The sequence below is a fragment of the Zalophus californianus genome, chromosome 14, assembly GCF_009762305.2.
Source record: "Zalophus californianus isolate mZalCal1 chromosome 14, mZalCal1.pri.v2, whole genome shotgun sequence".
Classification (NCBI taxonomy): Eukaryota; Metazoa; Chordata; class Mammalia; order Carnivora; family Otariidae; genus Zalophus; species Zalophus californianus.
In genome coordinates this window covers 13949641-13963705 of record NC_045608.1, presented here as the reverse complement: position 1 = coordinate 13963705, position 14065 = coordinate 13949641, and the positions used below count along the sequence as shown (strand labels likewise).

General features: G+C 45.5%; 1 protein-coding gene across 1 annotated transcript in view; it reads left to right on the top strand.

Moving 5' to 3' along the window:
- Positions 1 to 14065, top strand: part of NOS1 (nitric oxide synthase 1) — a 79909-nt gene that overhangs the window by 46798 nt on the left and 19046 nt on the right. Inside the window, exons 13-17 of the mRNA XM_027577102.2 lie at positions 1626 to 1770; positions 3049 to 3153; positions 3720 to 3778; positions 6443 to 6559; positions 10546 to 10720. Of these exons, the coding sequence (XP_027432903.1) occupies positions 1626 to 1770; positions 3049 to 3153; positions 3720 to 3778; positions 6443 to 6559; positions 10546 to 10720 (601 nt within the window). The remainder of the gene's footprint in view (positions 1 to 1625; positions 1771 to 3048; positions 3154 to 3719; positions 3779 to 6442; positions 6560 to 10545; positions 10721 to 14065) is intronic.

Sequence of the window (14065 nt, the reverse complement as noted above, 5' to 3'; positions counted from 1 at the left end):
CGTAAACAGAGCTAACCGAGTTTGGGAGGTCAGAGAGGGCTTCCTTCAGAAGATGACAATTGGGCTAAAGAATGAGATGAATAGACTTAACTGAGCAAAGAAGGGAGGGAAAGAGGTTATGGGCCAAGCCACTGAAGAGTAATGATTCTTGAAGGATGTGTGGCCAACCAAGGAACCCGCTGACGAGTGAGGTAGGGCTGACCGAGATGATCTAATGGGGATAACCTTTCGGCAGAGGCTCTGGGTGCGCACTGAGCGACTCTTCCATCTGCACCCTCAGGTCCAGAACTCTCTGCGTACAATCCCTAGAGGGACAACAGACACCAGCCATGCCACAAACCCCAGAAGCAAGGCACTGGTGGGTCCTTCAGGGACTCCAGACCTAGGTCCTTGTTCCATTAACATGGCTCATGCCACCTCTCTCCTTCCACCTAACCCCATCTTCCAGCCACACAAGAACACATCAGCAACCATTTTTTTCCCTAACAAGAGAATCACAGATATTCTCGGGGAGGGCAGCCTTGGCCTTCAGTTCAGTTCAACTGTTTCGGGGAGAAAAGGGAGGAAGAAATCTAAAACATTAATTGCACTATTAAGTGTGGGGTGGAAACAATGGTAGTTAATTATAGATGCTTTTTTATGCTCCAATCATTCAAAGGGAATCCTCCAGACACCTTTTATTCTTTTCTGTTTCTCCCCCTGAGCTCGGATTGCACCGTGGGTGGTTTCCCTGATTCTCAAAAAAATGAATTTACCACCAATAATCCCCAGGTGGGAGTAATTAGCAATCTGTCTTCTCTGAGGTCCCTCGTTAGACCAGGGATGCTGGCTCAGAAGGTGAGCCCAGGCATTCCTGGGCCTCTGCCTGTCTGCCACCCCCACGCCCTCATTGACAGGAAGGAAGGAACCCTGGTTCTGAATTTTCCATTTAGCTGGAAAGAGCCTAGACTTGATATTTAAACTCCCCAGGGATTCAGTGAGAACAGCATCTTTAAAATTCATTCCCTCTTTTGATGGGTATTTATTTAGTGCCTATTAGCTATCAGGCTCTGTGCAAGACCCTGAAGATGAAGCCTGATTTAGTCCTTCCTTCATGGATTTATAAACCTCTAAGATTCCTTCTAACTCAATACCTGGTGATTTATTAATGATATTCTCTCTCTCTCTCTCTCTCTCTCACACACACACACACACACACACACACACTAGAATGTAAGCTCCATGACAGATAGCTGTCTATGTTCTTCAGCTCCTGTAACTATGCCTGGCACATGATTCAGCACCCAACAAATGTTAGATGAATGAATGAATGAATGAATGATCATCTTTGGGGACCATGCTTGGCAAACCAAGGTTCTCAAGACTGGGATTGGTCAACCAAGCAACAAATTAACAAAACTAACCAACCATGTTAGCTCATGAATAGTTGCTCTGGAGGGATTTAATAAAGGGGTCAATATGGTGCTGAATTCAGGCTTCTAGTGTCCCTGAAACCATCAAAGATCAAGAGAGAAAGTTCTCTCCCACTACATTTCAAGGATCATGGTTCTTGCCCAAAAGCCCCAGTCTGGCATCTTCCCTCCTTTCTACATTTCCCATTTTCCTCTCCATCCTCTTCTCCCCAGAGCTGTCAAGTTCTCGGCCAAGCTCATGGGGCAGGCAATGGCCAAGAGGGTCAAGGCAACCATCCTTTATGCCACAGAGACAGGCAAGTCGCAGGCCTATGCTAAAACCTTGTGCGAGATCTTCAAACACGCCTTTGATGCCAAGGTGGGTATGGGGCAGTGCCAGATCCCTGCTTCTTCATGGTAAATATACAGCTGGGAAGGGGAGAGAGGGAAGTCAACAGAGAAGAACCTTTGAGGATGGATGGAAGCACACCCCAAGGTGCCCATTGGCATGCACATGCATATTCATATAAATTGCAAGGGACTTTGATGCCCTTCTTTCCATGACCTTCCAGGAGAGCCCAGGAATCACAAAATGAAACTCCATCTCAGAGCCAAATCTTAGAGGGTTTATGAGGAAACGTTCTGGGGTCAGTTTGGGAAGCCCTGCATTAAACACAGTTCAATATCAGAGCCTTCAATTCGCAAGTCCATACAGTTGAACACATGGGAGTCAGGGGTGCTGAAAATCTGCATATATCTTTTGACTCCTCCAAACTTAACTGCTACTAGCCTATTGTTGACCAGAAGCCTGACTGATAACACGAACAGTTGATTAACATATTTTGTATGTTGTATGTATTATATACTGTATTCTAACAGTAAAGGACGCTAGAGAAAGGAAAATGTTAAGAAAACCAGAAGGAAGAGAAAATGCATTGACAGTACTATACTGTATTTATTGGAAAAAAATCCACGAATAAGTGGACCCACGCAGTTCAAAGCCATGTTGTTCAAGGTCCACTGTATTCTAATCTCCAAATGAGAAGGGGTTAGAATATAAGCATGTTTGTTCATGGCTCACTTATTTTCAAGGAGCCTCTCAGGAGACTGGGCTTCCCCAGAACCTACTTGGAGAAATGTTGTTCAAGAGATGCTAAGATATAGGACAATAATCTTCTTTATGACAAGGGTCTCAGACTTAGTTGGCCCAGGTCCCATGCTGGTGGAGGGAGGATTAGCAAGGAGGCTGAGCAGACCTGGTCAGAGCCAGCTGGGCCATTCCCAGCCTAAATGTGGTCAAGAAGATTCCAAGATCAGTTGGTTATAAGCCCAAGGATCTCCATCAAGATCCATCTCTATTAGGAGGCCAACCCCTTTCACCATCGCCCCCAGGTTCTTTATGGTCCTTCAGGCCACTGTGACCATAGAAAGGTCCCACACTGCCAAAAAGCTTTTAGTTCTACCCTTGAAATAGTGACACCCAGAACTTTTGGTTCTCCTTCCAAAGGAGATGGCTCAAGATGACTCATGTTTTTCCTCTGTCTCTCTTCTTCTCCTTTCCCCATCACTTTTTTGTTCTCTCTTAACTCTTCTCCTTGTCACCTTCTCCCTTCCTCTCCCTACCCCCCTGCCCGTCCCTTCACCCTCACCCACCTAGGTGATGTCCATGGAAGAATATGACATTGTACATCTGGAACATGAAACTCTGGTCCTGGTGGTTACCAGCACTTTTGGCAATGGAGACCCCCCTGAGAATGGGGAGGTAAGATGAGCTTCCACCTGTTCTAGCATGTTCTCCACTAGGGGCAAGAAGGAGGGACAGCAGTTAACACCTGCCAGTCAGCAGCAAATCCCCCCAGAGCGTCAAAAGCCCGTGACTTCGATTTGGATCCAAGTTCCACAAAGATTGGACAATTCCAAGACCTCAGTGTTTTGGTGTTCACTGATTAGCCAATCCTTAGTGAAAATGCTGTCACCCGAGTGAGCTCCTGCTTTGGGATGGATGCTCCCATCAGGACCTTGGCATCCCCTGCTCCAGATGAGAGAAGTGGGGACAATATTTTTATAAAGAGAAAGCCACAGTGGGGATGTGTGGGCTGGGGGTGGCAGCACCACCCCTGTAGTCACTTAATCAGTGGGTCCTTCCACACGCACCTGCAGCTCAAGCGCTGCTGCCCGGCCCGAACCCCTGACCGTGTCTAGCATCCTGGCCCCCGGAGGCATCAGGCTCCACTTGTGCCAGCCAGGACTCCAGACGCTCAGTGCCCGACCCTGTTCCGGGTTCCTAAATCTCTGCCTCACATTTCACTCATCTCTTTTGGCTTCCAGAAATTTGGCTGTGCTTTGATGGAAATGAGGCACCCCAACTCTATGCACGAGGAAAGGAAGTAAGTGAATGTCCAGGGTCACATTACATACTCGGGGAGTAACTGAAGATTGTCTTTTGGCATCTGGGGTTCACATTCGAGTACTGGCTGGTTTTTGTGATCTAAGCTCCACTCGTGAGCAATGTTACCTGGTAGATGTCTGGGGTCCCCTGGGGCTGATGTTTTGGCTCCTTGGGTGACTTCACTGACCCGTGCCTCAGTTTCTTTTTCCATCAAATAGGGCTGGTTATACCTGCCTTAACTTCTTAACTTGTAAGAACCAAGGGAGAAAATAGATGTAAGCATCTTGTGAAAACTCAGGAGCCCCTAAGTATAAACACCAGTTCTTATTATCTCTTCTCTTTGGAAACCTACATTCGAAATCAGTGAAAATGAGCTTCTTTCCCTAGAACTGTTCCATTGGATACTCGTGGTGGAATTCTAGCTAACATAGAGGTTGAGTTCAGAAGATAAAATACCTTACAAAGTGAAAAGAAAAACCAGCCTGTAGCCAAAAGATATTCATGGTGAAACTGCGTCCCAATGGGGGGTTGGGTTCTAAAGATATTTCGTAAGGTGACCTGTAATCATGAGTACCCTTGCAAAGCTTGTAAGTCCCGCATAAAGCAAAGAACAGAGGGCGCATGCATGCTGAGCTGTCTTTTTGGGAGACCAACACTTCTCCTTAGCAAGGCACCTGTTGCCCAGCTTACGTACGTTCCATATCCAAGGGGTAGCTGCGTCCCTCCTGCCCAGCCATCTTTGTCCTCGCTCTCCCTGCCCCTCTCCTTCCCAGGTGACCACCACAGGCTCCCCCTCACCTCTCCTTCAGGGAGAGAGAGGGCACCATCCGTTCTCCCCTCTAGGTACCCGGAACCCTTGCGTTTCTTTCCCCGTAAAGGGCCTCCCCTCCCCCAAGGTGACCCGGGAGTCCGCAGTCTGGCTGCAACCCGTGACAGCCAGCAGAGGTAGAGTGTGTGTGCGTGTGTGCATGTGGGTGTGTGCCCGTCTGTGTGCACACATGTTCATGCACGCGTGTGCCCATATGTATGCCCTGTGTTCATGTATGCATGCGGGTGTGTGTGCCCAATGTGCAAGCATCCAAGGCCACATCTGAGTGTCAAGGAGACCTGAGTCCTAAACCAGGCTGTACCACTAACTCACCAAGCAACCTTGAGCAAGGCATTTGACCTCTCTGGACCTCAGTCTTTCTCATCTGCCAAATGGGGAGAAACCGGCTCTGCCCCAACCACCCCTGGGAGTTGTTGAGAGGATCAAAGGATAAAAACAAAGAGGAAAGCATTTGGAAAAGCCTCAAACCTCATACAAATACATGTGCTGTTATTTTTAACCCACAAGCATTAACCATCCCTCCCACACTAACAACACAGCCGCCCCCTGATATGTTGCATGACTTATTTGCAGAAATGACTCAATGTGAGACTATTTTAGGGCAGAAAATACACTTACATATATTTAGAACTTTTCCTGATGCTGGAACGAAAACTTTGAAGAACGTCCAGCTCAGAAGCCCTGCCTGCCAGAATGCGCAATGCCTTTTTTTGTCTTTTGCACTCAGATTTGTCTGTTGAGTCGTTTGTTTTGGTTTGGGTGTTGATCTTTTGTTTGTGGGGAGTTGTTTTGTTTTGCTTTCTTGTCTTGGGATTTTGTTTTGTTTTATGTTTTTGTTTTTTTTTTTTGCTTTGCCTGAGAACAACACTTCCCACTTTTGGAGGAGAACAGGGAAACCGGATCTTTCTTTGAAGTCTCAAGGCTCCTGAGCCTCTCGTGCTGGGGTTTCCATCCGTGACATCTTCCTTCCCCTTCAAAAGAGTTTAATAAGAAATTCAATCTCTTTTCGTGCCACGTCTCAGTGCTGAACATTTTCCACCATTTCCTTGAAATGGGAAAGGTGACAGCTCCTTGAAATGTCCAAGGTCCATAACCTGATGGAGAGAGTATTGAATGGGAGTTGTCCGGCACAATCCAATAAAACTTTCTAGGGTGGCGTAAATGTTCTATAGCTGTGCTATCCAATATGGCAGCCACTAGCGCCATGTGGCTCCTGAGCACTTGACACATGGCTAGTGCAAGTGAGGAACAGAATTTTTAACTGTATTTCTTTTGAATCCATTTAACTTTACATTTCAATAGATACACAGAGCTACCATAGCGGACAGCACAAGTTAGTTCCTGGCTACTCAGAGTGAGGTCTGGGGACGGGCGGCATTGGCATCTCTTGGGTACTTCTTAGAAATGCAGAACCTCAGACCCTGCCTGGATCTGCTGAATCAGAATCTGCTCTTTAACAGCATCCCAGGATGATTCATGTGCTCGTTACAATTTGGGAAGCAAGGAAGTGTGGTCTAATGGTTAGGGGATGGTCTGTTCTATTCGTGACTTTTTGCCCACTAAATCATTTTGACCATCTTGCTCTCAAGATTCCTGAGTCGAGTGTGGTCAGAAACATTTTAAATACAAGTGGTGTCATGTACAGATGGCTAGCTATCATCACGATGGATGAAGGTAAGTTGATCCATTCTGGAAGAGTCCATAGAAGCCTTATGGTCTCAACATGCAAGAGAAAGTCCTAGAAACGGGACTGGTCATTTGAAGATCCTTTGGGGTATTGAGCTCAAGAGGGTTTCCAAGCCAGAGCTCACAGTCTCTCTTCTGTTTTGGCAGGAGCTACAAGGTCCGATTCAATAGCGTTTCCTCATATTCTGACTCCCATAAATCATCGGGCGATGGGCCAGACCTCAGAGACAACTTTGAGAGTGCCGGGCCCCTGGCAAACGTGAGGTGAGCAGGGGCTGGGGGCATCAGGGAAGACATCTTGGTGAACTGGATTCAGTTGCAAAGTGGGCTCTTTGTTAGGGGGTCTCCCTTCTATTCCCATCCATCTCATGAGTAACCAGCTGCACTCTCATTGTCTGGAGACTCCCCCCCTCGCTGTTAAAGCACACTAGCTGGGCTGTCCTGTGACCTCTTCCTAAACACACTCTCGGAGCTCCATCGCCCAAATCTCACCCCATCATCAGCATATCATGTGCTCTGAAGGATGTTAATCCCTAGAAACTACTCAATGAACTACCCTTCATGGTGATATGTTTTACACCTAATAGAAGCTTCTGGAGACACCCTGCTCTCAACCCTGGATGCTCATGCCCCAGCGGCTCTCAACCCTGAATGCACATCAAAATCATCTGGAGATGTTTGCAATATACCAGTAACCAAGCCCCATTTCCAGAGATTCTGATGTAATTGGTCTAGAACTGGGACCAAGCATTGCCTTTTATTTTCTGAATTTCCTCAAGTGACTCTAATGTATAGTCAGATTCAAAAATATTGGCCCAATCCCATGTTTACCAAAGTACAGTGGTCACATACCAAGAGGTCATTTTAGGTAGAACATGGACAGATATTTTGCATTTCAACAGTTGTGAATTGAGTTCAGTGAGCACTTAGAAAGAAAGAAAACTGGATGTCACATCCTTGATTTTGCCGATGTTAGTCAACACAAGGCTAATGTAAGCCCAGTATCCGGGCCTGGCCACAAATCTTCCTGACCTTTGCCAACTGAACCTTCTCATACCTGCTCACAGCAATGCTTGGTAGAGGATTCACATCACAGGGGTCCTAGATATTGAAGTTTTATGTCCAGCGGTGCCCTTTTTAATAGACTTTATTTTTTTAGAGCAGCTTTAGGTTCCCAGCAAAACTGAGACGAAGATACAGAGATTTCCCTTATACTCCCTTCCCAGCCCCCAACAAAAACAGCCTCCCCCACTACCACCATCTCCATCCAGAGTGCTACGTTTGTACAGCGGATGAACCTACACTGACACATCGTTATCACACAAAGTGCATAATTTATATTAGGGTTCACCCTGGGTGTTATTCATTCTGTGGGGTTTGACATCGGTGCGTTGTTTTAGCTTGACATTGAACATCAGTTTTATACTTTGAGAGCCAGACCCATTTTTTCCATATTAAATCTATCATGGCTTCGGGCAGGCATTGGCAGGCTACAGCCTGCAGGTGCATTTAGCCCGGCCACTCTGTACTCTTGCACAACCCGTGAGCTGGGAATGGTTTTTATAGTTGAACATTTGCAATTCACTTGATGATAGGAGACATTACCGTTGAATCCCAATTCAGCAAAACGCTATCTCCCCCCCCCAAAAAAAGGAATTCTAGCCTCATAAGTAGACATAGTACTAAAACATTATCCTCAATAACTGTAATAATAATTTTTTTTATTTTTATTTTCTCAACAAAAATGTGCAGGAATTTGTTTTCTGTCTGTTATGTAAGTGTGTACATAATAGCTTCAATTTTGCTTCTTGGCCTAGAAACCTAAAAATATTTACTCTCTAGCCCCATGTATAAGTTTGCCAGTTCCTGGTTTGGAGGCTTACAATAGGAAGTTTGAAATCATGAGGTGAAGATCGTGGTGGAAACGTGAGTCTAGGAAGTAACTGGGCTGCGGGTCTTCCGGTGTACCAGAAAACATACTAATGAATGAATCACCTGAGCCATCTGTTAGTGAAAACAAGTGGGTTTGATAAGCCAGCGAGTACAAATTAAAAGCAAGTTAAACAGTAGTCATAAGGAAACAATAGTATCAATGGAAGTCACGTACGGCTGATGCCGTGAACATAAATATTGCATGTTTGAGGAAAAAACGCTGTAACCACAAGTCATGACTGGTGCTTGGAACTTCCAATCTCCATTGGGCTGAAGCTAAGGGGCAGGGCTTGGGGCAAAAGTGCTCCTTCCCAGCCCCCTCCAACCAGTCCGCTCCTGGTTACCAGCCCTCCTACCTGTCGCACCACTGCCCTTGGCGGAAGAGGACAGGGATCCAGCTCTAGGAAGATCACGGGTGAAGGAGGGATGGGGGGTAACACTGCCTAATCCCACATACTTTCCTTGGAAAGGCTCTACAAGCCCAGAGGAAGGAAAGACAGGAAAGGACAAAAGGCTCAGTGAGAAAGCATGTGGGTAGGTGTCCAAGGACAGATGTTAACTTCAGCTAACCCTCACTTGATCGACGAGGTGCCTGGACCCATCTCAAGTGCATTCTCCAATGACAGAGAGAGTGGGAGTCCCTTCCAGCTCTCCCTCCACCTTCCGCGCATCCCCCATCTCAATCTTTGGCCAACTTGACCCCTTCGTCCTAAACAAAGAGATTCAGATGCAGAACCAGAGCCAGCGTGGAATAGCTTATCCGGCTGCATGCCTGGGCTTGTCTGGGATGACAGTCTAGGGCAGAAAACTCCAACCTAGGAAAGAAGTAGGGTGCGGTGTTCCTGTCCCACTTACCAACCTGTCGCTCTGGTCCCCGTGAGGCTGAGACCCACAGCCAGGACCGAGCCCTGAAAGTGTGACATAAAGTGTCTCTAGGACAGTCACCTAGCAAGAGTGGCCATCTGAGACACAGCCCTTCCCATCTCGTACTCAGTCAAGGCAGCCCACCTTAACAGAGAGGAAAATCTCATTAACTTGACCCCCACTGATTCAAACGCCCATGTTTTCCTGGTGGTATCTAGGCAAAAAGGGTTTGCAAAGCAAATTAGTTTCATAGACATCGCAAGGGGTGGAGTCAGCATATTTATAAACCTTTCATCCCGTTTTAGAAGAATGTGTTTACCCACCAACATTTGATGTGGGGTTTTTTTTTTTAAGTTTTTGTTTTTAATTCCAGTTAGTTAACATACAGTGAACATTTGATGTGTTAATGACAAGTCCTTCTTTTTTTTTTAATTTTTTATTGTTGTGTTAATCACCACACATTACATCATTACTTCTTGATGTAGTGTTCCATGATTCATTGTTTGCATGTAACACCCAGTGCTCCGCGCAGAACCTGCCCTCTTTAATACCCATCAGCAGGCTAACCCATCCCCCCAACCCTCCTCCCCTCTAGAACCCTCAGTTTGTTTTTCAGCGTCCATCGAATGACAAGTCCTTCTGATCTCCTTGTTGATATAGGTCCCCAAGGACAGCTGTGTTAGGATTTGCATTATCTTTATACTTAAAACTCATCTGGTTGTGTCAGTGATAGAATTCAAGTCTTCCCAAAAAAGTAGACTAATTTCTCTGGCTTAGAACAGGACACACAAGAAACAAGCCAGTGGTTCTGGGTCATCGCTATCCCTAACTCATCCCAGGACCACTGGGAGTTTTCTCCTGAGGATGGTCACACCTAACAGAGACCAGAAGGGAAGGAGAAGAGGCCCCAAGGGCTCCCAGATTTTAAAATGGCTTTCCCCAGGTGGGCTCAGGGCTGTCTGACCACCATGGGCTAAACGCAGTCCTTCTAGAAACAACCAGATGTCAGGGTCTGCTCAGGCCACCATAACAAGATACCAGAGTGGGTGGTTTCAACAACAGATACTCATTTTCTCACAGTTCTAGAGGCTGGAGGTCCAAGATCAAAGTGCCATTAGGATTGGTTTCTGGTGAGGCCTCTCTTGCTGGCTTGCAGATGGATGGCCACCTTCTTGCTGTGCCCTCACATAGCCTCTCCTCTCTGCACCATCAGAGTGAGAAAGTGATGTTGGTGTCTTTTCTAAGGACATAAATCCAACTGGACTAGGGCCCAACCTTACGACACCATTTAACCTCAGTTACCACCTTAAAGGTGCCATCTCCAAATACAGCCACGTCGGAGGTTAGGATTTCAAGATACGAATTTGGTGGGGGGGACATAGGATCCATAATACCAGACACCCCCTCATGCCCCACAGTTCTCTAGCATGGACCTTTTGCTGTCTCCTTGGCAGGTTCTCTGTCTTTGGCCTTGGCTCCCGGGCTTACCCTCATTTCTGCGCCTTTGGACATGCCGTGGACACCCTCTTGGAGGAGCTGGGAGGAGAGAGGATCCTGAAGATGAGGGAAGGGGATGAGCTCTGTGGGCAAGAAGAGGCTTTCAGGACCTGGGCCAAGAAGGTCTTCAAGGTAACCACCGGCCCAGATCTCAGAGACCTAAGGGGAGAAGTCATGCCCCGTAAGATCTCCAAAGACGGAGTACCTACACCATCAGAAATAGAACACACTTGAGAGAAGCCCCAATATTTCCCCCATGTATCCAGCCAGGATACAGCTTTCAACAGCTCCGATGAGTTTGGGTGGTCTTAAAACACACATTCTCCACCCAGAATCTAACCCCCTGCATTATGGATAGGGAGTTCGTCTATAAAAAAAAAAAAAAAAAAAATTGTAGTCTTGGGATTTCAGAGCTGGGAGGAATTCGTCCCTCCCTCACATTTAGTAGACAAGTAGACCAAAGACATAAAGTTGGCTAGCCACACCAGGGGTCCGTGCCTCGCCCTGGAACTCAGGTCTCCAATTTGTCTACTTGGACAAGCTTCTCCCTCTTGTGCTAGATCTTCACTGACCAATATAGAAGCCACTAGCCCCGTGTGCTATTTAAATGCCAATGTAAATGAATTCACATTCAACAGGATGAATGAATAAGTGAATATGGTATGTCTAGATAATGGAATATGATTCAGTCATGAAAAGAATGAAACACACTGGCTACACAATGGATGAGCCTTGAAAGCCTGCAAAGTGAAAGAGGCCAGGCACAAAAGGTCTATGCTTCCATTTATAGGAAATGTCCAGGACAGGCAAATCCATACAGAGATTGGATTCGTGGTTGCCCGGGGCCTGGAGGAGTGGAAAATGGGAATGCTGGCTAATGGGTACAGGGCTTCTTCTGAGAGGATGAGAATGTTCCAGAACTGGATAGCGGTGGTGGTTGCACAACTCTCTCGACACACTAAAAACCATGGAACTGTACATTTTAAAATGATGACTTTTGTGTTGCATAAAAAATGTCTGTGTACATATACATAGACATAATTAAATGTTTAATTATAATATAGAATATTGTATATTATAATGACAGGAATATTATATATCACAATTGCATAAATATATTTATCTTACATAAAATAATTACATATACATTTTATATACCATCATGGATGTATAAAATTTTGATCATTTTTAATTAGATTTTTAATTCTATTTAGTAGCTATATTAAATAGATTCTATTTAAAGATCCTGTTCCTTGGCTGCATATTTCATGTACTCAGTAGCCACAAGAAGCTAGTGGTCACCCCAGGAGACAGCCCAGAAAATTCCCATCATGATAGAACATCCTATTGGACAGCACGATTCTAGACATAAGGTCACAGGAGAATGATGAATAATGGCCTTCTATCTGCATGTGGGGCATGATTCGATTGGCCATCCTGGGAAAAACAAAAAGCCGTGAATGCTGACCGCCCCCCCACCTTCACCTGCTCCTTCCTCCACCCCAGAATGCATTCTCTCGAGCAGCTGCAGGAGAAACGACACTATACAACCTCCTGTCACTCATTTGGCACTTTCCATCCTGCATGCCAATGCACAGAGGCGGAAAAAGGGGAAACTGAGGCCCCTGAGCTCTCTGGATATCTGTGGGGGGAGGCTGTGTCTACAAGACCGTTTCTGCATTTCTCCCTAGACAAGGAAAATTGTGATAACTTGGCTTTTGTTACCTTGAGATCACTACGGTTCTCGACTTCAGTCAGCCCACTTTGAGCATCCCCAGAAGCAGGGCCTGTTACAAACCACTGTATGCTTCAGCTCTCACCACCCCCTCCAGCCCTCCCGCCAACTTCCCAGTCCTGGCAACCACTAACGGACTGTCTCCGTAGATTTGCCTCTTCTGGACATTTCATATGAATGAAATCATATAGTATGTGGTCTTTTGAAACTGGCTCATTTCACGTATTTTTAAGGTTCATCCACATTGTAGTAGTATATGTCAGTACTTCATTGCTTTTTATAGCCAAATAATATTCTGTTGTATGTATATATCATATCTTGTTTATCCATTCATCAGTTGATGGATGTTTACATTGTCTGAAAATCAACACAAGGCCAAAAAATGGGTAAAGCTACCCTTAAAAATCTCTTGAATTGGGGCACTTGGGGCAGCCTGGGAAGGAAGGAAGCATCTGACTCTTGGTTTTGGCTCAGGTCATGATCTCAGGATCATGGGATTGAGCCCCACATCAGGCTCTGCGCTCAGCACAGAGTCTGCTTAAGATTCTCTCTCTCTCTCCCTCTCCCTCTGCCCCTCCCCCCTTGCTCATGTGCTCTCTCTCTCTCTCTTAAAGAACAAAAACAAAAAAACCACTCTTGAATTATCCATGGCTTTTATCCCAAAAACCTGAATCCCAAGTGGTAATTCTTAGGATTTCTAAAGTCAGAGAACTTGGGAACTTGGCAAAAAAGAAAGAAAGAAGAGAAAAATTCATAGGCAGGTGTTCAAACATTTCAATATGTTCTGCTTTTAATGTAATTGTTTAAATCTTTAGAGGAAGAGAGATAGGAAGTTCTAAAGTGTTTATTTTCTTTTTTTAAGATTTTATTTTTTTAAGATTTTTATTTATTTATTTGAGAGTGCATGAGTGAGAGAAAGAGCACAAGCAGGGGGAGGGCCAGAGGGAGAGGGAGAAGCAGACTCCCCACTGACCAGGGAGCCTGACACAGGGCTCAATCCCAGGACCCTGAGATCATGACCTGAACCGAAGGCAGACGCTTAACCGACTGAGCCACCCAGGCGCCCCTAAGGTGTTTATTTTCTTGCTTAATGTTAGGCCTCTACAAATATTGGTTTTAGGAATAAATGACATAAAAGTTACATATTAAATAGAGGTTAAATCCTAAAGTCATTACTTAGTAAATCTGATATATACAGCACATCAAAGGCATTCAAAAAATATAGGATGGATTAGTGGATAGATTGATGGATGAGTGGCTGGCGGGTAGGTGGTGGGATGGATAGATGGGTGGATGGGTGGGTGGGTGAGTGGAAGGAAGGAAGGAAGGAAAGAAAGAAAAAGAAAGAGAGAGAGAGAGAGAGAGAGAGAGAGAGAAAGAAAGAAAGAAAGAAAGAAAGAAAGAAAGAAAGAAAGAAAGAAAGAAAGAAAGAAAGAAAGAAAGAAAGAAAGAAAGAAGAAAGAAAGAAAGAAGAAAGAAAGAAAGAAAGAAAGAAAGAAAGAAAGAAAGAAAGAAAGAAAGAAAGAAAGAAAGAAAGAAAGAAAAAGAAAAAGAAAGAAAGAAAAAAGAAAGGCTTAGATGGAGGGATGGAAGGATGGACGACAAATGGAAGGAAGGAGGGGGAAGGAAGGGAGGGAGGGAGGGAAGGAAGGAAGAGAGGAAGGAAGGAAGGAAAGAGGGAGGGAGGGAAGGGAGAAGGGAAGGAGGGCAGGTCGGTGGACAGATGAAGGGACAGATGGGCG